The sequence below is a fragment of the Gossypium arboreum genome, chromosome 5 (assembly GCF_025698485.1).
Source record: "Gossypium arboreum isolate Shixiya-1 chromosome 5, ASM2569848v2, whole genome shotgun sequence".
In the NCBI taxonomy this organism is placed as follows: Eukaryota; Viridiplantae; Streptophyta; class Magnoliopsida; order Malvales; family Malvaceae; genus Gossypium; species Gossypium arboreum.
In genome coordinates, this window is record NC_069074.1 from 17,398,492 (window position 1) to 17,424,080 (window position 25,589).

General features: G+C 32.8%; 3 protein-coding genes across 4 annotated transcripts; 2 read left to right on the forward strand and 1 right to left on the reverse strand.

Moving 5' to 3' along the window:
* Positions 1-3,784: 3,784 nt before the first annotated feature.
* LOC108484368 (uncharacterized) lies at positions 3,785-10,177 on the forward strand. Of its 2 annotated transcripts, none has more exons than XM_017788133.2 (17): positions 3,785-4,385; positions 5,033-5,392; positions 5,490-5,627; positions 5,713-5,845; positions 5,969-6,082; positions 6,181-6,254; positions 6,335-6,409; positions 6,676-6,768; positions 6,867-6,927; positions 7,100-7,432; positions 7,765-7,891; positions 8,002-8,101; positions 8,418-8,487; positions 8,569-8,721; positions 8,863-8,958; positions 9,344-9,666; positions 9,775-10,177. In XM_017788133.2, exons 1-17 carry the CDS (start codon positions 4,305-4,307, stop codon positions 10,030-10,032), a joined length of 2,589 nt encoding a protein of 862 aa, XP_017643622.1. In that variant the 5' UTR covers positions 3,785-4,304; the 3' UTR covers positions 10,033-10,177. The 2 variants fall into 2 exon arrangements, with proteins under 2 accessions (XP_017643622.1, XP_052883944.1); XM_053027984.1 differs by lacking the exon at positions 3,785-4,385 and adding an exon at positions 4,404-4,907.
* A 486-nt stretch (positions 10,178-10,663) lies between these two features.
* On the reverse strand, positions 10,664-12,073 carry LOC108484525 (pathogenesis-related thaumatin-like protein 3.5). The gene is made up of 2 exons (XM_017788345.2): positions 11,843-12,073; positions 10,664-11,641 (listed from the first exon to the last, which is right to left on the reverse strand). The coding sequence occupies exons 1-2, from the start codon at positions 11,895-11,897 to the stop codon at positions 10,962-10,964; spliced, it is 735 nt and encodes a 244-aa protein (XP_017643834.1). The 5' UTR covers positions 11,898-12,073; the 3' UTR covers positions 10,664-10,961.
* A 9,462-nt stretch (positions 12,074-21,535) lies between these two features.
* Positions 21,536-23,232, forward strand: LOC108484351 (probable galacturonosyltransferase-like 1). Its single transcript, XM_017788107.2, has one exon. It carries the CDS (start codon positions 21,741-21,743, stop codon positions 22,806-22,808), a length of 1,068 nt encoding a protein of 355 aa, XP_017643596.1. The 5' UTR covers positions 21,536-21,740; the 3' UTR covers positions 22,809-23,232.
* Positions 23,233-25,589: the final 2,357 nt, after the last annotated feature.

The following is a 25,589-nucleotide window of genomic DNA, read 5'->3' on the forward strand; positions in this document are numbered from 1 at the left end:
CTATAACCCTTTCTCAGCCTAAAAAACCTAGTATTAGTTTCTAGTGGGTATTAGACCAAATATCAACCTTATTTGTCGGTTTCCATTCATTTTCAGTTCTTACTTTTTGAGTAGGTACGATTAGGTCATTGTTGTTGATGTTTGATTAACTAAATGTAATATTATTTTTGGTAATAGAATTATCAATATATATAATATTATTTGTCACAATATTTGGTGTTTTATATTATTTCTTTGATTTATTTAGTCGAAAATTCAAAATTTATTATTTTTATAGAAATCTATTCTATTTTTATTTTTACAGCACAACAATTTAAGTTTTATGATATTGATGATTTAATACATTTTTCTAGTAAAGTAGTTTAAATAAACTATGATTGACAAATAATAATAATTAGTTAGGACTTCTCTTTAATAAAAACATTTTGTATTAAATAATATTATTTGTTATCATTTAAATGTAAATTTGACCAAAATATAATAAATACAACGAAATATTAATTTTTCAACTTATAATAAAAATATATAATTGAAATATTACTTGAAAGTATATCAAAGAATGAGATAATTTAAATCATTAGAATTTATTCCTTTAAAAGTTTTATTATTATTTCATTTCGTATAAAGTAAAATGAATTGAAATCATTAAAAGTAAGAGGAAAATTGTCTAAAATCTCAATTTATATAAGATTACATAGAGAATATGTGGTTTTGATATTACTCCATATATCTCATCGTCTTAGCACTATCGGGAGCATAAGATTATCGTTACATGTAATCCTTGAAACCCAAGCAAGAACATATTATCTCCAATAATGTAAGATTATTCAATTAAATGATAATTCAAATTGATTTGATTCTTGATTTTTCCATACGAGTTTTGAATTTTAGACTTCTTTTAAGTTATTTTTATTATTTTAAATATTTGTTACATAAAAAATTAAATAAAAACAAAATTCAATTCAAATAAGTGTAAATTTTAAACATTTATTAAAAAAGACATAATAATTTATATAACCTTCTAACTTATAAAAAAGTTATTTTTACTGATTATTTAAATTTTTATCTTTTTAACCATTAAACTTATATTGTTTATAAAATTATTCTAAAATAAATAAAATGTGTTCCTTTAAAAAAAAACACTCAATTATACAAGCAATGTAATTTCGAATATATTGACTTTTCATGTAGGGCCTACAAATACAATGAACCCGATAAAAGGTCTTAATCCAGAATCTTTTTTAAATTAGAGTTGTGCTAATTAATTTATAAGCATGTTGGCCATTGGGGAATAATCTCCTTTGATAAGCATTCAAATCTTAACAAACATATATACTCCAATCCAAAAAAGAGCCTGCTCTGCTCAGCTTTTCCACCATTATTATTTATTACCTTCTGAATCAATTCACCAATCCAACGGTTTCTAGATGGCTTCCATGATCTCTTGTCATGTGACAGCCTTCCATCCTATAATTTCATCACTATAAGTTTTTCATAGTTGAGTGAAGGAGCTGGACTCCAACTTGTCTATATGTCTTAAATAACCAAAACTATATAATATAAACATCAAGTTGTAAGGAGCTCCTGACGTAATTAATGTCGGCAAAGAGGAAAACTGAAATTTAATGCTGTTCCGTTGTTTTCTAAGAATAAGGACCCCACTCCATGGAGTGAACTGAAAGCATTCTTCCATCTCACTGTAATGAATTAAAAATCCCAGATCTCTGGATTTGAATTACCTTTCTTAAATGATGGTATTCAATTTCTTGTAATTGCGAAATAAATGCAACGGCCATTTTACGGGACTAGTGTGCCAAAAAAAAAAAAAATTCTTAGATTAAATGACTTTCTTTTTATAGTTCTTCGGAAGAGCAATAAATAAGGTAGCAGTCGCTCCCAAAACCCAACAAAAGGCGTTTGGGCTAAAATTTGCTTGCCTTCATAATTAAAATACAAATCGTGAAAGATGCCATTATGGGTTAATAAATTTGTCTTCCAGGAAAATGATAAGAATAAGCTGAAAATTCAGTTCAACAGTGACCAACATAGACACGAATTTTGGGGGCCCCTTTTCCGTGTGGCGAATACTAAAAATGACGGTATGGATAAGTTAGCTTTACTTGTTTTGTTTGCCTTTAATAAAAAATCTCTTACTTGTTAATGATAAAGAAAATTACATAACGTGAGGAGTTACCAAGTTGTACAAATATAACCACTTGCTGTCTGATAAGCATGCATGAGAAAAACGTTGTTATTTTTATGAATTTATGCAGCCATTTTTTTTGGGTAATTGCCTTATTGGCTTATTAGTTGCTCTGTGTATGTAAGTACGTAATGATAGAATCATGGATGTTGATCAATTTTTATGACAAGCCGTACACAATAAGAAGTGCCATTTTCAATGCTTTTATTTATAAGCTTGATTTTGCTTGAATTGCGAATCAAACTCTCCCATTGACGAGTAATTTAAGAAATATATATATATATATATATAGAGAGAGAGAGAGAGAGAGAGAGAGAAAACACCTAAATTGTTATTTGTTACAATTTTAAACAAGTTATGAAAGTTAAAAAGTATATATTTCTATGAAATTGATTACAGTTAATTGAACATATATTATATTTATATTTATGATTATGATTATAGTTGTAAACTCATTAACAACATATTTATCACCACTTCATTTTCTTTTAAATAAATGGATCTACCTAAAATAAAAATAAGGATATATTTGCCACATATTATCCAGTCATCTAATTATGTCTCTTATCCAAACTGTAGGACCAAATATCTTCTGATAGATTGGCAACTAGATATAGGACACGCTGGCTTTAATATTAATTAATATATATGAGGGTATTTAATTTGAGATAATTTATTAATTAAATTAATCAGATATACCTATTTTCTTTATTAACTAATGTAGGAAAAGATTAAGCTATTGACTAATCATTTTATAATACAGAAAAGTTGCCAAGGCCATGCAATTTTATAATAAGCAAACCATGGAGGGCAAAAACAATTAATTTACCAGACGTCTACCTAAAATTACCATTTCCCCTTAATTTTATTTACAAAACTTGTGGAATATAATTCTGCCAGTCCCTATACTATTTAGACATTGTGGAAAACATTTAAACAAAGATAGTCCTTTTGTTGTTAATTTCATGAATTTATTTCTTTCTAGTTAAAAAATTATAAACTACAATTAATAATACTGCTTAATTATATTTAAATATTTATCATTAATTGGATTAATTGTTAATTTTAAAATCTCAAATATTCAAATTTAATAAAAAAATTATAAAGATTTTTATCAATTAGATTTGAACTTTCAAGCCTAAGACTTCCTTTAGCTTGTAGAAACATTGGTAGTTTTATTTTCTTGAAAAATGAAATACCATAAATTGGTTGAAAAATTATAAAAATAGTTTTAAGTAAATTAAAATATGTAAAAAATAGAAAATAATAAAATTATTTTTATTGTTTTCTTTTAAATATCAAATCTCTTACACTAGATAGAATCTATATAAATGTAGGAATTATTTTATTTTTTCTTATATTTCTATAGTATAAAAATAGGTAATAAACATGTTTTCTTATTTTATGTTTCAAATCAAATTTTATTATTATTTACCGGCTGTATTTTCAATTTTCAATTTCCAAGTAATAAAAATAAAAATATTTTTAGAAATGGAAAAGAATATTTTTCAAAATCAAACTAAACCTAAATTCTTGGAAAAAGAAATAGAAAGACTAAACCTTAAAAGCTAAAAGCCCAAAGTGTAGAAGGACTGAGAGCATATATAAACAATGAACAAAATAATAATAGAATAAAAAATGATCGTCTCTACCCACCCCCACCAACATCTGGTGATTTGTATATAATAATATATATCATTTCCTCTCCTCTCTCTTCATTTTCCTCTTTTTTTCTTCACTGTCACTGTTTCTCATCTCTCATAATAGAATAGAGAAAAACCCAGACACATGAGAAAGCCAGATAAAGAAAATTTAGAAATCTTGTCTTTCTAGCAGTGTTGATTCACTGCACTAGAATAATCCATTTTTTTGTTTTTTTAAAAAAATTGTAAGTTATTAATCATTATATTCCTTTCGATATTTTGTTTGTTTGGGCTTCTACAAATCGAAAGAGCTTCGTAAAATTGTTTTTTGTTGGGAAGGTTTTCGGATTGGATTTTGGTGTCGAAATGTGGATGGAAGGGTTGGTTTTATTGGTGGTAAACTCGATTGAAGAATCGATAGAGATTAGATGAGCTAGTGTCTACTTTTTAGATATTTAATGGAGCTCCTAATCCACTTTGGTTCAACAACCGTAGTCAGATTTGGTTTTAAGCTTCGATTTGCCGCCATTATATTCAAGGTAAAGTTCCCATTTCACTTTAATTTCTTTTTTGAAAAAAAAAAACTGTTTGAATAGTAAAAGGGTTGGAAGGTGTATGCTTTTGATTGTGGAAATAAATAAAAAATGTTGCAGAGCTTTTGGTGTCAAGGACAAATTAGTTCGACAAGGAAGAGATATTTCGAACATTACTGTTTATATGTATATCAAGAAAATTATTTGTTTGTTTCTTCGTATAAAGATGTTTCTTTTTGGTACTTCATAGTTTTATTTATATTTAGTTAATTCGTCGTAATTAGTTTCCCTTTTTGCTGCGCTTTCCTTTTCTGGAAGGTGTTTACTAAGGGTTAGTCGTTGGTAAAAATGTGAGCTCTTAGTTTAATGAAATCTGAAAAGTAGCTGGAACTCATACATTTACTGCTTTTTGCCATATCCCCAATTTATTACTTTTGAATTACTTGAAGTTGAAAGTTTTGGGGTCAACGTCACATCAAGCAAGTTAAATCGGAGCTCATGATTTGCAAAATATTAATTTCTGTGCTGGTATTAGCCACTCGTTGCTTTGTTTTAATTGATCCGTTGTTGCATAGAGTTCTTCGTTTTTAATTTTGGGGTTTCTTGTTTGTGCATTTCCCTTTAAACTCAAGCTTTTCTGGTTTCGACTGCAGATTTTATTGATATTCTTATGGTTTGAAGCTTCTACTGCAAAATTTAGGGAGAATCATCTGCAGTGGGAAGTCCCAGAAAGAGGAAGTAGTGAAAACATTGTCTCACATTCATGTATTCATGACCAGATAATTGAGCAGAGGACGCGACCAGGTCGTAATATTTACTCGGTTACCCCTCAGGTTTATGAACATTCCGATATCCCAGATCATGTCCACCACAAAGGAAGGTCGTTGCTTGGGGTTCCTGAATTGCTTGGGCATACAAAGGATGCTAAGCAACCTATAAGAATTTATTTAAATTATGATGCTGTTGGTCACTCACAGGATCGAGATTGTCGAAAAGTTGGGGACATTGTGAAGGTGGGTGCTATATGCTTCCTATAAATTCCATATTGCTGGTCTAGTCATGGCTGTGAATCTAATGTTGGATACTTGGTGTTTGTTTGTTCATTTCCAGCTTGGGGAGCCTCCTCTGAGTTTTCCTGGATTACCCTCCTGCAACCCCAATGGCGGTCCTCCGATTTATGGTGACTGTTGGTATAATTGCACTTTGGATGATATATCCGGGGAGGATAAACGTCATCGGCTTCGCGAGGTTTTACTTTGTATTTACAAATATGTTTTCTTTTCTTTGAGTTATGATTAATCAAATGCTGACTTTCAAAAGAAATTTTGTGAAGGCTCTAGGGCAGACAGCTGACTGGTTTAAGAGAGCCTTGGCTGTAGAGCCTGTGAAAGGGAATTTGAGATTGAGTGGATATTCTGCATGTGGACAAGATGGAGGTGTGCAACTTCCACGTGAATATATTGAAGGTATCTCATTGCAGTTCCATTTCTTTGTTCAGATTCTACTTTCATCTTGAATTTGGCCTCTAAGAGTATTTTCCTGTTAGGTTTGTTCTTTTGTATATGTTAAATCTTTAAATTTTCTTGCAGAGGGTGTTGTTGATGCGGACTTGGTCCTGCTTGTGACTACGAGACCTACCACTGGCAACACTTTGGCATGGGCGGTAGCATGTGAACGTGACCAATGGGGCCGTGCAATTGCTGGTAATTTCTTGTTTCTCCATCTCTAATCATGGAATATGTTGCTGTCATGTGCAGTAGAAATCTAAAATCAGAAGCAATTGCCAACTTCTGTTTTGTAGGCCATGTGAATGTTGCTCCTCGACATTTAACAGCTGAAGCAGAGACTTTACTTTCAGCTACTCTTATCCACGAGGTTTGATGATTTTATTTTCATTAGCATAGAAGGATAGAAGGAAATTTCATGTTCTAAACACCCTTCTAATCTTGTTCCAGGTTATGCATGTTCTTGGCTTTGACCCACATGCTTTTGCCCACTTTAGAGACGAGAGAAAAAGGAGGCGTAGTAAGGTAATTGCTTGACATCTACAATTAATATGCGCTTGATAAACTATTTGTGTGATAAACTTTCTCAAGTCAAAGCGCAAATCCTCAAGACTTGTTCTTTGCCTTTGAAAATGGAGTTTGACTTCATAGTTGTATGAATGCTTTTGAGACTCTGTTGCTTATGTCTTGTCACTACCAATAAGAAAAGCCTATGTTTCTTATTGTGTGAGTATTTCATGGATGTAATTTAGAACCTCACTATCACACGGTCATTTCCCTGCAATTTGCAGGTTACTGAACAGAGTATGGATGAAAAGCTTGGAAGGATGGTAACTCGTGTAGTGCTTCCACGTGTTGTCATGCACTCACGACATCATTATGGGGTATTGTTAACTTCTCAGTTGTGCTGAGTTTTGTGGCTTTAGATTACTGGAAAACAAAATAAGAAAATCAAACAATTAGTTGATAGTTTAATTGACAGGCATTCTCAGAAAATTTTACGGGCTTAGAGCTAGAAGATGGGGGAGGACGTGGTACATCAGGTATTGACTTCTGTCCCTGTTATTTTTGTCTCTTTCCACTTTATTGAGGTGCTGGTTTGGGATTTTTAACTCTTGGAAACCATCTAAAAACTAGTGTACAATACATAATATGGTTCTTAATTGAAGATGCAGCAGTTTGGTCCTAAATGCTTGAGTGATGACTTGGCTACAGGATCTCATTGGGAAAAGAGGCTTTTGATGAATGAAATAATGACAGGATCTGTGGATACAAGATCAGTGGTTTCAAAAATGACTTTGGCTTTGTTGGAGGATAGTGGATGGTATCAAGCTAACTATAGCATGGCAGATCATCTTGATTGGGGTCGCAACCAAGGAACTGATTTTATTACTTCTCCTTGCAATCTCTGGAAGGGGGCTTATCATTGCAACACAACCAATTTTTCTGGTTGTACATATAACAGGGAAGCAGAGGGTTACTGCCCGATTGTAACTTATAGTGGAGACCTACCTAAATGGGCTCGGTATTTTCCTCAGGCTAACAAGGGTATTTTTCTCATTTGGTTCTTTTTATCTGTCTCATTTATGTTTTGAGACTGTCTGAGCCCTAGAATTATTTGTGAAGATTGAAGAGTCACTGTATTGACATGAAATTTCGATTAGCTTGCACATAAAGAAAGTTATTTTTAATGTTGGTTTACATCAAAATGTACTTCCTAAACTGATGCTGATGTTCTTCATGCAACTCAAGTATGCTAGTCAATGAAATGGTTTCAAGATATGGGCATTTAGTGGAATACCATTAATGGTTATCAACATAGTTGGATTTTTAGTTTGGTCCGTGTAAGGTATATGAACTTCTATGTTTGACCTTTGCAGGTGGCCAGTCTTCTCTGGCTGATTATTGCACGTACTTTGTGGCTTACTCCGATGGATCTTGTACAGATACTAACAGTGCAAGGGCCCCAGACAGAATGTTAGGTGAAGTAAGAGGGAGTAACTCTAGGTGTGTTTTGACCTTATAAACTTCTGCAGGACATAAATTTTTCTTCTTACATGGGACACAGTTTGACCTAGTAAGGCAATGGCTGATGAATTTTCTTTTGTGATGAATAGGTGCATGGCTTCGTCCTTGGTACGTACTGGTTTTGTACGGGGTTCTATCACCCAAGGAAATGGTTGTTATCAGCACAGATGTGTAAATAACTCTTTAGAGGTATGGATTGGTGTTTGTGTAAAAAGCAGCCTTATAGCTTGAGAGTTATGACCTTTGTGGGCTGTCATTGTATTTTTTTCAAAATATAGTTCTTTGGCAAATGTTGATTTACTGCAATGTCCAAATTAAAACAAATCTTCTTTCAGTCATGCCATGGCTGAATGAAAATACCCTTTTTATTTATAACATTAAATGTTAAATTTCGAGCTTAAAAAAAAGAAGTTAAATTTGGCAAAGAAGCACTGGCTCATTGACGTTTATACTCTTTCCACCTCGGAGTTTATCATTAATTTTGTTAAATAATTGTTCTTTCTAGGTTGCTGTGGATGGTATTTGGAAGGCATGTCCTGAAGCTGGTGGACCAGTTCAGTTCCCTGGATTTAATGGTAATTTTGATCTTCTAACTTTTTAATCAATAAGATCCTATCTATATGCATTAGTAATTTCTTTTGATGTTTTATCTGTAGGAGAATTGATTTGTCCTGCTTACAAAGAACTCTGTAGCAATCGCCCTGTTTCTGTGTCAGAGCAATGTGCCAATTCTTGTAATTTTAATGGTGACTGTGTCAATGGAAAATGTCATTGCTTTCTTGGATTCCATGGTCATGATTGTAGTAAAAGTGAGCTCTCAAGGATCCATCTGTATTACATTATTTAGACATTGTGTTAGACAAAACTTCATATATGAACTCTCTTCCTAACTAATCCTTTTCAATAAATTGATCTTATTTTCCTTTGTCCTCTTGTCTTATAAATTCCAGGATCTTGCCCTAACGATTGCAATGGGCGTGGAAAGTGTCTGTCAAACGGAGTTTGTGAATGTGAAAATGGTCGTACCGGAGTTGATTGTTCTACAGGTAGTGTTATAAATATTTAAGTTGGAAAATATTCTTACAGTTACTGAATAGTTATTTATTTATGTAACTTTTGGAGTATGCATGTTTTATTCTATCCTATTAATGGTTTTCTGTAAGTTTCTGTGTTTGGGAGTAAACTTTGAGGGTTCTAGCTTGTGACATCGTTGCCTGGACCCTCTTTAAAGTGCGTTTATGTGCAGAATTAAGTGTACATATGAAAGATGCAGTCCTTGTTTTGAAGAAAAATAACTTTTAACTGTTGACTGCTGCTTCAACATACTAATGCATTCATAGATACCTTTTCATGCCTGCATGAGGGGATAAATACAGTCAGTTAATTACCTTTATTTTTCACTCATACTGTTTTACTTGGAATTTTATGCAGCTGTCTGCGATGAGCAATGCAGCCTACATGGGGGGGTCTGTGACAATGGAGTTTGTGAGTTCCGCTGTTCTGACTATGCAGGCTACACATGCCAGAACAGCTCCACACTCCTCTCCAGTCTTTCAGTATGCAAAAATGTGTTGGAGAGGGAGTTGTCTGGGCAACACTGTGCACCCAGTGAGGCAAGTATATTGCAGCAACTAGAAGAAGTTGTTGTCATGCCGAATTACTACCGTCTGTTCCCTGGCGGTGCTCAAAAATTATTTAATAATCTCTTTGGGAGCAGCTACTGTGATGCAGCTGCGAAGCAACTAGCCTGCTGGGTAAAGTTACTCATCCCTGCTCTTCTATTTCCAAGCATTTTTCTTTCGTAGTACCTATTTTCTCTCAGGAGCTAGACCCTAAAAAATGCTTAATCTATATGACACTAGATTTCTATCCAAAAATGTGATAATGATGGGGACAACAGATTACGAGTATGCCATTCAGCATGTCAGTCATATAATTTAGCATGTGGAGCTTCACTAGACTGCTCAGACCAAACACTTTTTAGTAGTGAGGAGGAAGGTAATGGCCAATGCACTGGCACTGGTGAGTTGAAGCTTTCATGGTTTAACTGGTTGCGAACTAGCTTATTTTCAAGCAATACATCTTTGGAAAGAACATCTATAGAATATAGTCAGTCATAGGCTCTAATTTTTGACTTGTAATTTTCTAGGATTCTAGCATGGTAAAGGTGGCACATAATACTGTGCCCCAGCTGTAGAGTTTGTTTGTGCTTGGCCCCAAAATCAATTAGAAAAATTGGACATCATTAGGCTTTGAAAGATCAAAGGCACTTGTAGAGAAAACAATACCCCACCCCCCCGGCCCCCCGGCCCCCCCAAAAAAAAAACCCTCATTTACCGTTGGCCGAAGGCCTTGAAAGGAAAGCAAAATTCTCATTAATTTTGTACTTATCTTAGTTTGTCCTTCACTTACGATGCGCAAAACTAGTTCATTTTAGTAATACAGGCGGTAATTGTTTCGTAATTTATTCAGAAAAAGGAAAAACAAGTACTCTTTTATTTGTTTCTAAAGCAAATTTATGGTTCTTCATTATGAAGGGCAAAAACGAGTGACGTAATAACCTTAAATTATGGTTTTAAACATTTTTAAAATTGGTTTCATCCATAAGTTTATCCGTTTAAAGTAAAACAATAAGTCGAGGTTTACTTGGATTCTCATTAAAAGCATAAGAACAACAACACTTTGTATTTGTCATATTTTCAAAAACCATACATCCTCCATAGAAGCTGTGGCTCACGCAAAGCTTATGACTTGTCTTCTTATTTCTCGGTTCTTTAATATTATCATTAGATTGGTGAATAATGCTTTTCATATTTATACACTAATTATTTTCTCACCAAACAAACCAAATCAAACCACAATCTTTATATCTACTCATAAATCGTTAATTAAAGGACCCAACTTATGCATCTATTCTAGACAGATGAAGCAAACTATCGGCTAAAATGTTTTAACTTTAAAACCTTGCAATCCAATCAGGTTTAAACGATAGAGTAATACGTAGTACCAAATAAAACATGGGTTATCAATCAAATCAAGATCATGTTCATCAGCTGGTTGGACAAAATGTGATCAGATAATCCGCCCCGGTGCAAGTCATGGTACTAGTGGCGTCATCGTAAGCATAACTGTAAGCCGTAGGGCATGCATTTTTGAACAATTGTGAGTACTTTGTCGGTGAGCAAGTCTGAGGCGTACCATGTGCGCCAGTGCAGCAATATTCCGGCGTGTTGAAGGCAGCACAGGCGCTTTTACAAGCGACGACAGAACCTGAGTCCGTCATCTGTAACTCGGCGGGGCAATTTGTGTTGAGGTCATTGACGCAACCTGCATATTGGCAAGTCCCTGTACCACCAACTGCCTTGACTGCTACGGCCATGTTGTAACCATCTACGAGACTAATGTCATAAAAGTCCTTATTGTCATGTCCATTAAGGGTGAACTCGATCAGGGAAACGGGTGGGATGCCACCGCCGTTGCACTTTAACGCGCCACCACAGTCACCGGTTACACATTTTCCTGAGCCAGAGTTGTCGAAATTGCAGCCAGTTCGACCCCAAAAGCGACCAGACCAACCAGGTGGAGGGTGGAGCCGGGATGATGAACCAGGAGCCAATGCAAAACCACCATCACCAAGGGGAGGGCCATTTGCGGTCAGGGAACCAGGCCATACTGTGAAACTACAACGATTTTCGAGTGTAAAGCTTGTTGCTGAAGAAAATATCGCCCCTGAAATCGTTGTTATAAGCAAAGTTCAGTCAATGTTATTTATTTGAATAAAAAATTTGAACCATCGACTAAGCATCGATTCTAAATACTCATCTTCAAGTGGAAAAGATAAAAGCTTTTATTACATAAACCATAAAATAAACAATGGAAAAGAAACAGAAAAGAATAATGTTCTAATGCAAATAAAGGGAATGCATTTACCAAATGAGAAGAAATTCAGTAGAAAAAGAAGATAAATCCCAAAGGAAATCGCCATTACTGCCTTGTGAAGAAGAAGAGGTTTGAGAAGAAAATGGGAAGGATTTAGAGTGACTTGATGCAAGGAGAATTGGGATGATGTGGGGGGAACTACATAGAATGTTATCGTATTTATAATAGGCCAGTTCGGGTTCTACTGCCCCCATAAATTTTGGTTGCAAATATATGAAGGTCGCCCTATCTTTTCGTGAACAAGATTAGATTTTTTTTGAAAAAAAAAACAAATTAACAAGATTTGATTTTTCAGTTTTGAAAGAATTATCAAAAACGTTACATTTTCTTTTACACATTAAAAGTTTTAACCCCATCTTTTCATGGTGGGTTGGGATAGTTCCAATTTGAATTTCCTACAGGCCTGGCCCTGGGCTTAACAGGTTGGGATCTTAACCGAGAATCAAGGTCCAAATCTTGAAAGAGTCATACAACATGTATATGTTCTTTCATTATCTTGGAAATCAATCAATAAAATTGCCTGAATTATTAGTAAATCTTTCCAAAATACTATCTTTACTTCATCTTTTTACTTTTTTCATTCACTGATTTAAGCATTAAAGTGAATCTTCATATACAAATAATTTAGATTTTAGAAAAAGAAATATCCAATGTTTTTATTATTGGGCATCATTAAGAGACAGTTTTAAACATACATAGGATGCAGAGAGAAAAAAGGGATTAAAGAGTGAGACGACTAGGTTGATTGGTGATCATGGTGTGCCGTGAAGCAACATAACATAAGAGATTTGATCTCACGCACGTGGCCAACATCAGCACAACCTCCCATTCTCAACACTCCCCACAATCCCCACGAGCTGCCTTTTCTATATTTTCCACCACCATTCCCTATTATCTTTCTTAATTAATCCATAATCACCCCCTCTTTAATCTCATTTTAACTCCACTCAAAATCCGTTTTTTTAATCATTATTATGGGACTTAATCATTGCATTTCCGGTAATATATTTCTTGGGTTTCGACTTTGTTCTCATTTTCCTTCAATCCAAACATGAAACACTTCTCTGCAGGTTTGTTTCCAATTTTGGCATATTGATACAGCTGATCGAAGCTTGTCTGATAATGCGGTGAATGGCAAACAACATCGAATCTAAATTTTTTGCAGACATTGCCATATTTGTTTTTGACAAGGAGACAGCAGAAGATACCTCCCTAAACCATAACCTCTTTTAGCACCATAATCATAATCCTAACCCTAACCCCAAGGGCTGAGATTAAAAACACATAACACGGAACAAACAAGTGATGCAATAATGGAGGTGGATGGGAACAGAGGAAAACCTAACACATGCAAAATAAAGTTGACAATAACCGGTAAAAGTGTCTCATTTGGCCACACCCTGATGATGAGAACTCAATAACCAACTTTTAATTACCTTTCAATCCACTTTGATTCAAAAATTTGACAATCAACTATTACTTAAAAAACAATAAAAACCCTTTTTCAAGGATATGAAATGTGTGAGAAACGATTTCATATTTGGTAGCTACGGATCGTATTATAACTAAAATAAATTCATGAGGATTCATTCATTTCCGTAAGAAGAAAATCCTGCTAAACCAAACCAACCCTTAACCTTCAAATTAATTAGGAAGCAATCAAGGCATCAGTTTTATACAGTAAACTCGTGAATGAATTGGATTGTTGCATGAAAATAGCGATTCTGGCAAACATCCTTGAAGCACAGGTAGGTAGAAATAATGAACGTAATCAATTTTCAAACTCTTTCTAAAATCCAATCGTACATTTGATACTTCCCCTGCTGCATGTTTAAGCAATATAAGGTTGATGACAGATTACTGCCATTCCTTTTAGGAGCCTAACTTTGCTTTCTATGTTCTGAATTCAATTCATTTGCATTCTTCAATTCTTACCAATTTTAAACATTTTTGACCTATTTTTTTTATTAGACTTAATTGTATCTTACGTAATTCATTCAACACATTCTAATCTAATCATTTAGTATCAATATTGTACCGATAATGATTTTTTTATTAGTTTTGTCATTAGCTTCAGCAACTCCAGTATCATGTTAGGCTTGTTTAAAATACGTGGGTGGATTAAATTGGTAATACTTATATTTACTTCATATATATATTTTTTTTAATTGTCAAATTCAAATTATCTATGTAATATATATATACAGGTTTACAAATTGATCTACATATTTTAAACATACTTCACATTGGTCTAAACCGATATTTAAAACTTAAATTGACAACTTAGCTAATAAAAAGATGATGAAACTTTTACAATTCAATTAAACATAATTAAAAAATATTTTACAAAGACCTTAGTGATGTAAAAGGATGAAGTGGATGCATTGGGGTTGGACCTAAAAATTTTAACAATGAATCCGGCCCGTGAGGCCTCCCATAGAAGTGGTTTTATTGGCACTGTAAAGGACCTATATGATAAAAATGAAGGTGGAGTCTTTTTTTCATAAACTACTTTGAGACACCCATCGCATGATTTGGCTGTTGATCATAGAGTTCTGCTTCGAGTACTAATTTTGTCCAAAGTACGTATGGGCTTCAATTGTTTTTTTCTTGTTCAAGTGGGCTTCAATTGTTGCTATCACTTATCAGTCATGTTTGAGATGTGGCCCCGTTTGATCGAAGAATCCTGCACTCATCTGATCCACCAGTTTCAAGATTTTTAATTTTTTATTGTGGCCCCATTTTGTTTGTAGGACTAAAGCTGTAAGTCGGGTTTTTTACTAAAATAGAACAAAAAAAAATAAAAAAATATCAAAATAATACAAAGTAAAAATTATGTACCAAAATAGTATATTTGGGGTGGTGCCGCCTATGGCAGAGACATGACCACACCATGTCAAATCAGAAATTATTGTAGCTGCCGATCAAATTGCGGTGCAGGACTAAAATGTAATAATATAAAGTATTTAGAGACCTGTTATGAATTGTTCCATTTATAATGCTGCTGAAAAAAGGGGGAAAGGGTGCCGCCTGACAGTGTGGCGGCACCAAACTTTAAATAGGGCTAATTTCCTTGTAAGCCCTCCTTATTTATTATTTTCTTTTTATTCCCCCTTCAACTCACTATATTATTTTTAAACAAGCCCTTAACCTATTTTTTAGTTAAATAAGCCCTTAACTTATAGTTTTTACTCATAAAAGCCCTTTATTTTAATATTAAAGTAAATATATGTAACACTCCTTACCCGAGACTGTTGCCAGAATCGAGCACGAGGCATTACTAAACTTATTCTATCCCTTAAATAGGTTTAAATTGTTTATTTAAGCATTTCGGAATGTGCTGCCATTCTGCGTCGTAGTCGCCTAAAAATTCATATCTTGAGTTCCGAAACTCAAAATTAAGATCCGTAAATTTTTCCTGAAACTAGACTCATATATCTATCTACTAATTTTTTTCATAGATTTTTGACTTGGCCAATTAGTACAGTTTATTAGTTAAAGTTTCCCCTGTTTCAAAACTCAACTGCACTAACCTCTTGTTACTACGAACCATGTTTATTCCTGTACAAAATTCATATCACTAAGCCGTTTGTTTCTCTTAAAACTAGACTCAACAAGGATTATAACCATATAAAGTATACCTTCTAATTAGTTTTGTACAATTTATGGTGAATTTCCAAAGTGGAAACAGGGGATCCAGAAATCGCTCTGACCCTGTTTCACTAAAACTCAGATATATCATAAAATATAATACTTTTACCTATTTTGCTTATTCCATAAGAAAATATATATAATAAGCTTTAATTTCATATATTATTCATCTTCAAACTATGTTTCTACAATTTTTAGTGATTTTTCAAAGTTACATCATTTCTGTTACTTGAATCTATTTTTAGGTTACTTTCACATTTTTCATAATTTTCATGTGATAATCACCATTCAATCATACATATTAATAAACATGCATATCATCGGCCATTTTATTAGCTAATCACTAGCAAGTATTTACACATCATTCATTGTTCATATTATACCAAAAGTAGCTAAGTTTCTATACATGCCATACCCAAAACAAAACGTCTAGTTATCTTGAGTTATTTCTTTGATAGTGTGATCGGCCTCCGACATTTCCTTCGATCCCGAGTGACTAGATAAGTACTATAAGAAGAAGAAAATAAAGAGATTAAGCACTAGGCTTAGTAAGCTTACAAGCAAATAAATCACAACATTCAACATAATGGATAATTATGCATAATATCATCTAACATCATAAATTTCTTTACTTCTCAATTTCTATCTTCTTCTTTATTCCCTTACCTTCTTTCTTACCTGACCTTTCCTTTTTCATAAGTATAATCTACTTTTCCTTTGCTGTTAATTCACTGTAATTTAACTAGTATCCTGACCCGTTGAACCACTCGGAATACTAAGGATACTAGGGTCGCTCTCGCTCATCAATATCCTGCCAATGCCATGTCTTTGACATGGACTTACATGAATTATTCCTGTCTCCAATGCCATATATAATATGGACTTACATGGCTCAATCCTGTCTCCAAAGCCATATTTCTAATATGGACTTACATGGCTCATTTCGTTCTGTCCTGTCAACCCTAATATCCTAACATTCCTAGGGTTCAACCGGGGCTTTCTAACACTTTTCCTCTGTCACTTCACCTTAAATTCGACTTTAAATATTTTCATAACATAAATATATAAATGCTGGAAATTGAAAATAATAATGTAAAATAAAAGAATATTGCATTTATTTACTGTAAACTTACCTTGATACAAAATGTGACTAAACCTTACAATTTAGTCCTTTACTTTTTCTTTTCCTCGTTCTTCTTTGGATTCTTGATCTATAATATAAAATATTTCTACTCATTAGCATTTATTTGATTTCTATTTCACTTCACAATTTATGCTGTTCAAAATTCGAAATTGCACTTTTACCCCAAAATTTACAGTTTTTACAATTTAGTCCCTGCTCAATTCACCCATCAATTGAACTAATTTTTATAAATTAACACTTTTATTTTATCATTATAAACTATTTCACAGCCTTTGATATTCTGAATTTCAACACCAACATCTAATTCACAATTTTGCTCACAATTAGGTCCTAAATACCATTTTCTATCAAAATGACTTAATAAAACAACCTTAATATGAAATTAGAACTTCAATTTCATAATAATTCATCATAAACTACCCTTACTCAGCCAGGGTAACTTCCAATTTCACCCACCAAATCAAAAACTAATGAATTAGATGATTGGACCTAATTGTAAAAGTTACAAAACATAAAATTACTAAGAAATAGTAAAAATTGAACTTACATGGTGCAAAAATATGAAAAACCAGCATAGGAGACCTGCTACGGCGTTTCGGCTGAGAAAGATGAAGAAATGTCTAGATTTTCAATTACATCATTTTTTAACTATTAACTTTTATGCTAATTCCAATTTTGTCCCTTGTTCACATTGTTTTCTTGCTTATTTCATACCCAAACCGTCCAGCCATTAACCTTTGGGTCTAATTGCTCTTTAAATCCATCTTTTAAATACTTAAGCTATTTACTCACAATTTAACAAATTTTGAGCTATTTTCGATTTAGTCTTTTTAATTAATTAGCTATCCAAACATCAAAATTTTCTAACGAAACTTTAATACTAACTCAATGACACTTCATAAATATTTATAAAAATATTTATAGCTCGATTTTCAAATTCGAGGTCTCGATACCTCGTTTTTGACCCGTCTGACCTAATAAATTATTTTAATTCACTAATTTCACCATTTCACAAATTCTTCTAAATTCTTACTTGACTCATAAATATTAAGTTACTATCTTGTTCAATCTTATTTGTCCGATTTAGTGATCTCAAATCACCATTTTTGACACCACTGAAAATTAGGCTGTTACATTCTACCTCGGATTTGTGGTTTCGCAACCACTGTTCCGTTTAGGCCCTATTTCGGGATGTTACAATATATTTTGAATTTCAAGCTTTTATCTTAAATTTTTTGTTGATGCAATAAAAATTATATACACTTTAACATCAACATAAAATCTAAAAAGTAATCAAAATTTTCGAAAGAGTAGTTAAGAATATCATGTATATAAGCACTCTCAAAAAATTTTAAAATTTTATTTTTATATAATAAACTATTCATATCAACCTAAAATGTGAATTAGTTTATATTTTTTAAATAGCTTTACTTTGGGTAAAATATATTTACTTTAATATTAAAATGAAGGGCTTTTATGAGTAAAAACCATAAGTTAAGGGCTTATTTAACGACAAAAATAGGTTAAGGGCTTGTTTAAAAATAATATAGTAATTTGAAGGGGAATAAAAAGAAAATAATAAATAAGGAGGGCTTGCAAGGAAATTAACCCTATTTAAAGTTTGTTGCAGCCACACTGTCAGGCGGCACCCTTTCCCTTTTTTTCAGTAGCATTATAAATGGAACAATTGCATAACAGGTCCCTAAATACTTTATATTATTACATTTTAGTCCTGCGCTAATTCCTGATTTGACATGGGGTGGTCATGCCTCTGCCATAGGCGGCACCACCCCAAATGTACCATTTTGGTACATAGTTTTTACTTTGTATTATTTTGATATTTTTTTTATTTTTTTTTTTGTCCTATTTTAGTAAAAAACCACTGTAAGTCATTAGGTTTCTCGGCTTAGAGTTTAGCGCTTCTTTTTTGTTTTTTTTCAAATAGATAATTTTGTTATAAAGCATTGCAATCAAGGAAAAGAGTACCAAGTTTCAAATACATTAAAATAAAATCCAAAACATACATATTAAAGAAAATTATATAAAAATTAAGCCATAGACAACAATGTTTGATCTTCAAGACATGCAAGCCATGATAATGTTGGAAAAAATAGATTTTTTTTAATGTTTTGAGATATATTTTCAATTAGTAAAGGTATATATTTGAATCATAAAATTATTATTTTATATTTTACTCCATGAGACCTTTACAATAGTATATCATATGCTCAAAATGGTTGAGTGATGAATGAGAAATTGAAGCTCAAAATAAGTCACTTGTGAATTATATTGAGGAAAATGGAAAGCTTAGTTCCACATTAGTTAGATATAAAGTGTAAAATATGTTTATATATGTGAATCAACTTATTAATTGTTAAATCACTAAATTAATGTTTTCTCTTGTGTGCAAGGGGATGCAAATCCAAATTGGGTGATGTGAAATGCTTGGATATTTTTCAAACTCTTCTCCAGTGTTAGACGAGTTCAATACTACTGAACGTTGATCACTGCAGCCGTGTTACTGCTGTGCTCATCATGTTGTTGTACCCTGGATGATAATCGATCGAGCATTTGTTTTACTAATGTTTTTACAATAGATAATTGGTCTTCACAAGCATTAATAGGCTACATTTCCTGAATTTGAACGTCTAAGCTCTCGATGGCGTCTTCATATAAGACAAAAACCGGGTCAATCATTACCAATATGAAACCTTATTATTAATTAATTATTTTTTCCATAAATTTTGACTTCTTTTAATTTTATGAGTGAAATTCCACATCTAAACAAAATGGGGACGTGTGCTTGAACTGAATCAAAACATACATTTGATGAGCTCTAAGCTCCTCATAATAGGGTCAGGCTTGCCTGGGTGTGTTTCCATCTTCCAAGCATTAAGTGACTATCAATTTACGGTTGAGTGACATAACATGGAGCAGTTTTTGTGCAAGTTGTTGCGGCTGAAATGGATAATCTTGGCCTAGGATTAACGAGTGCTTAATACTATTAAATTATTCAAAAATAAAATAGGCTATTTATTACACAGATTCGTATAATACTAAGAACCATTTGACATGAATCATGGTCCACGCTTATGTAAACTTTGGTGTGCTAGAAACTTCAGTCTCATGGTTGAAGAAGCTTCTCTATAAGTAGATGAAAATACACATATTTTATGCTTGCAGATAAAAATCAAACATTTATTTCTTTTAATGGATTAATTCAAAACGGGGAACACGCAAAATTTCAACTCCTATAAGATTTTAATTTATTCAAAAGGGTTAACGAGTTTGGACCCATTGTTCGTCCTGTTCCATAATTGTATTGAACTGAAACACGGTAGAACATATACCTTTTATAATACTTTTGGAATGACTTTGGATCCAAAAAATAGACAGATATGATTGAAGCATGTGCTGGGCAGCTCATTTGAGCCGACTTTTATGACCACTCTGGTCCGGAAGTTTGTCGGTGACCTTAGAATCTGCTTTTAAGTGTTTACCAAAGCTTAGGTTTAAGCGTTTGATTTAAACTTATATTAAAATTTGCATAATTATTTGATTAAAATGGAAATTCGAATCCTTTATTTTATGTTTTATCCCAACAATATCATATATCACTGCCTTGCGCTGCATGTTACATGCATATCCGTATTACAGCGGCATGTTACAGGGATGGATCGATAGTGTGATGAATGATGATGGCTATGATATGGGGGAATGACTACCCCCATTATTTCCCTAACTCAACTCAACCACTTCCAATTACTATGTTAAATCGTGTATACATTTATGCCAAAAGTTGGTGATGACAGGCAATTACTCATCCATCAATAAAGTTCAAAATCACTAAAAATTTGAGACACCACCTTAAAACAAAAAGGTATATAATCAAGTAATAAAATCTTAACCTTCCTTCTTTTTTTCTTTTTTTTTTTCCCAGTCGTGCGTGATAGCTGATAATATATATATATATATATAGCTTTTTAAATCAAATAGTATATCTATTTTAGCTACTTGTTTTGAATATAGATATACACATTCTTCAAGTCTTTGTAAGTATCAAGCAAGACTTTCATTAAAACAATACTGTAAGATTTAACTCTATGATGGCATCTCATATGCCAAGGTTCAAATCTATTCTCTTAAAAAATAAAATTGCAATGTACCAAAAAAGTTATGAAGATAGGTGATTTTCAATTAAGGATTCAATGTTTATTTTTGTGGGGATGGAAGGTAGCAAAAACATATAGAAGAGAGCATACTTGGTTACAAAGCATAATTGTTTTGCTGGTTGATGAACCATTGTTTTCTGGGACTGCGATTCTTTACCATATCTAAATACTTAAAATTTTCTTACAATGAAGAAGCATCAACAACCCTAGTATTGCTTTAATAGATTTTTATTTATTTCCTTTTTCTTAAACTTCAATCAAAATATATGTCCATGTCCATGCTTTCTTAAGTAAATACATTGAAAAGAAAAGCAATTTCATTTATTTAGACAATAATAAGGATTTATTTATAAAATACGAAATGTTTTCCATGTTAATTTTATAGTTTATTTTAGTTAATAAATATAATATATTTTATTAGCACTACATCTAATATTTATTAGGAAATTGAGATTTCATATTATTCACCAAATACCGTAATCAAACATAGCTATACAAACCTTTGCTTATTACTAAAAACATACAAATTTATAAACTATGATCAAAACCTCAATCAATTTGTTACCATCGGAGAGAAACTCTAATTCTTTACCAAAATGCAAAGCTTTCTTTATTGAGTGAAATGAGGAAATAGCATTTGAGAATTGATGGAAAAGGATGTAGGACCATAGTGTGGACCCTTTTGAATACATATATATAGAGAACAAAATTCAACGCATTATGCAAAGCAAAGCAAAATAATCTAGAATCAATGTGAACACAACAACTTCCCCTCAAAGAAAATTCTAAGACTAACCAGCCACCTTAAAAAGTCCCCTTCCGTAACCTCATTCTTCAGCCTTAGCCACCAATTTGCAGCTCACCCTTCCCTGTTTTCAAATCCTCTCCTGAAGTCCTTTACCGTACCATCCCTTTTTCACTAATGAGTAAACCACCACGCTTTGATTTGCTCCTTGTGTTACTCTTCACTGTCATTGCCTTGGCCTCTAATAGTGTCACCGTCGCTACACCAATAACCCAACAATTCAAAGAAGCCCCACAATTCTACAACTCTCCAGATTGTGCTGTGCCGGTTGATGAAGATGAATCAGACGGTGAAGCCTCCATTTTGTGCTCGGATCAAGCGGTTCATGTGGCAATGACTCTTGACACGGCTTACATCCGGGGATCCATGGCGGCTATTCTTTCGGTACTTCAACACTCCTCTTGCCCTCAGAACATCGCCTTCCATTTCATAGCCTCTGCCACGGCCAACGCGTCGTTTTTACGCGCCACCATCTCTTCCTCCTTCCCATACCTCAACTTCCGGGTCTACCCTTTTGATGACTCCTCTGTCTCGCGCCTCATTTCGACCTCCATCCGCTCAGCTCTGGATTGCCCTTTGAACTACGCTCGAAGCTACTTAGCCAATCTCCTTCCTCCATGCGTCCGCCGTGTCGTGTACCTTGACTCGGACCTCGTTCTCGTCGATGACATAGCTAAACTCGCCGCAACCCCACTTGGAGACGACTCAGTCTTGGCCGCACCAGAGCATTGCAATGCAAACTTCACCACCTATTTTACCCCGACGTTTTGGTCTAACCCTTCTTTATCCTTAACTTTTGCTAACCGCAAACCCTGTTACTTCAACACCGGAGTTATGGTAATCGAGCTTGATCGATGGAGAGAGGGAGACTACACCACAAAGATTGAAGAATGGATGGAGCTTCAGAAAAGAATAAGGATTTACGAATTGGGTTCTTTGCCACCATTTTTGTTAGTTTTCGCCGGAAATATAGTGCCGGTTGATCATAGATGGAACCAACATGGGCTCGGGGGAGATAATTTTAGAGGTTTGTGCAGAGATTTGCATCCTGGACCGGTTAGCCTTTTACATTGGAGTGGAAAAGGGAAACCTTGGGCGAGGCTTGATGCTAACAGACCCTGCCCTTTGGACGCTTTGTGGGCACCATATGATCTCCTGCAAACTCCATTCGCTTTAGATTCTTGATTGAATTGAAAGAAACGGGAAATGCTTGTTAATTTGCTGCTGGACTACAATTGGTTAGCTGCCAACTTTTCTGGGCAAGTGTTTGTTTGCTGAGAAAGTGACGGAATCATCAAGAAAGGGTGGAAGCGTAATGATGGGGAGAGAACAAGGGGGAGATGATAAAGTTGTTTGTTGTAGATTATAACAGGAATTATATTATACTGCATATAATCTTTTACACCTTGAACATGATGAAATTTTTTGTAAGAAGAATAAGGAGAAGAAAATCCAGAAAATGAGTTCCTGAAATCTTCATTTCGGATGTATGGTGATTACTGCAATCAAAATGTGTATAGCAAAAGAGCTGTTATCGGGCGTCTTGTGAATTTTCATGATTATTATTTTTTGTTTAATAAATATAAATATTGGCTTAATTTGTACATAATCAGTTTCTTGCTTTCTTTTTAATACTCCATGGTTTTCAATTTTCCTTTAGTACAAAGCATAATAAATAAGTTTTTATTCATAACATATATAAACAATCTATTCTTTTTTATTACATGTAGCAAAAAATTATGATTGCCAATTTCTGAAAAAAGACTCCATCTTTCTTCGACCTATATCCTGGGACATTAATGGATTTAATTCCAACTTTTGTTAAGCTTTAGTTGGGCAACGATAATTATATAAATAGAAATTTATATGTAATAATAATAATAATAAATGAAATTAAAATGCGATATGACATAAGAAGATAAATGATGGAATAGAATCCAATCCAACCAAAACCTTTCAAATCTAAAATTGAAATTGATAGTAAAACCAAAATCGGTGTTAATTGGGTATTTAAATGGGTGGAATTTGTCTTTTACGTGGAAATGGCTGGAAAGACATGTGCCAGCTGATGAGATTCTTTTAACCAATATGAATAAAGTATAGGGTTGACACTTCACAACTGCATATTATATAATGCATTCATTATAAGTGTTTCTTTTTTCACAAATTTTTTATTTCTATTTAATAAAAAAGGGAAATTTACCCTTATGATTAAGTTTTCCACCAAAATTTTCATTTGTTAATTAATTAGATAAAAATTACTAATTTAAGTGCATGCATTGGATAATTATATTCAAAGAAATGAGACCTCAGAATGATTATATTTAAAAAAAAAAAGAAAGAAAGAAAAACCAGTATTGGTCTACGGTTCAATTAATTAATTAATTAATTATGTGAATTAGAGGTTGGAAGCGATTCTGAAATGCCAGCATTCTTTGTTACGTTTTTTTTAGATTAATTTTGTGACATGGAAGAAAAGTAAAATGATTATTAGTATTATTTTTAAGAGAAGGGTGTCGGTAGATTAAGCATTTTGCGAGTACATGAAGGTCATTGGAGCTTCCTTGGTTACCACGTGGTAAAACTTGGAAAGTTGTGAAAATCTTACGGCTGGGATGAGGAAATTTTCAAAGCGTGTAGGTCCAGTTTTTCTGAAGCCGGCCTTGTACGGTTGATTTGATATGAAAGCGATTAGCGAGCATTAACCAATTTTTCTTTAAAATGATTTTGGAAACTGTTGCCTGTCGATTCAATTTTTGTTTCCTTTTTCTGAATTCGCTTCTTTTTTTAATTCCTTGATTTTAACGCGTTTTGTGTTTTATTATAAAAATATATATAGAAAATTTATTTTTAAAAAGTAATATTATTTTATAATAAAATATTTTTCTTTTGAAATTGATTCCATCATGACATATCCATGTTTCACTCTGCGTATTACACATAAATTACAGAAAAAGAAAATTAGGTTTTTGATGCCATGGCAGTCATTGGTGAAACTACTGCCGAACATGGTAGTTCACCATGTGACATTCAAATCAATTTTTTTAATTATTAACACGTAAATATATACACTTAAATACAATTTTAAACTTCAATAAATATTCAAATAAATATTTAAACTTTAATTAATAAGCAGCATTATTGAAATCTAAACTAAAAAAAAACATAATATAGAATATATACAAAAGTAACACAAACAAATGTACGAATATGTTAAATTGCACCCATTGAATATTAATTTAATTGATATCGAGATTGTTATTAGTACAATAAATCATAAATTCAAATGCACCAAAATATATTTTTATCTTATTTAAGGGTTGAGGAGAAGCTATGAGTAATTTTAGATATTATATAAAAAAACATATATAATAAAAATCTATAATAAATGTTTAAAATTCTTTTATATGAACACCTATTAAAGTTTAAAGACTTATTCGTGTAATATGAATATATTATATTAAGAAATCTATTAAGATATAAATTAAAGGTTAGTACTATTTTTGAATATAAGTTAAATATTAGGTTATTTGAGTATCAATTATTTATTTTTGAAGGCAAAGTATCAATTATTTATGGAATAAAAAGAAAAGTACCTTGTCAATTTATCAAATACTCCTCCTTAATTTTATTATGCATATTTTATTATTTCTATCAAATGTATATTTATGCTATTATTTAAGCTATTGACTGAGTTGATGTCACTCTTAACCCAGTCACCAACTCAGTTGAGTTGTACATATTTTATTTGTTATTATTAATCAATTTTAAACTGTACGTTTTATTATTTATTATATATTATTTTTAAACAAATACTTCACATTTATGTTCTATATTTATAGTTTCCATGTACATACATGTGTGATGAGATTTTTAATTTTTATTAACTTATCTGAAATGTAACACCCCTTACCCGTATTCGTCGCCGAAATAGGGTACGAGGCATTACCAGAGTTTACCGAATTA

What these genes read in the sequence shown, in the direction of transcription:
- LOC108484351 (XM_017788107.2), top strand. Translation starts at nt 21,741, where the DNA reads ATGAGTAAACCACCACGCTTTGATTTGCTCCTTGTGTTACTCTTCACT.
- LOC108484368 (XM_017788133.2), top strand. Translation starts at nt 4,305, where the DNA reads ATGGAGCTCCTAATCCACTTTGGTTCAACAACCGTAGTCAGATTTGGT. An exon ending in TCCACGTGAATATATTGAAG is followed by an intron (nt 5,846 to 5,968) that starts GTATCTCATTGC and finishes ATTTTCTTGCAG; the next exon opens with AGGGTGTTGTTGATGCGGAC. An exon ending in GAAAAAGGAGGCGTAGTAAG is followed by an intron (nt 6,410 to 6,675) that starts GTAATTGCTTGA and finishes TGCAATTTGCAG; the next exon opens with GTTACTGAACAGAGTATGGA.
- LOC108484525 (XM_017788345.2), bottom strand. Translation starts at nt 11,897, where the DNA reads ATGGCGATTTCCTTTGGGATTTATCTTCTTTTTCTACTGAATTTCTTC. An exon ending in ACTGAATTTCTTCTCATTTG is followed by an intron (nt 11,642 to 11,842) that starts GTAAATGCATTC and finishes CAACGATTTCAG; the next exon opens with GGGCGATATTTTCTTCAGCA.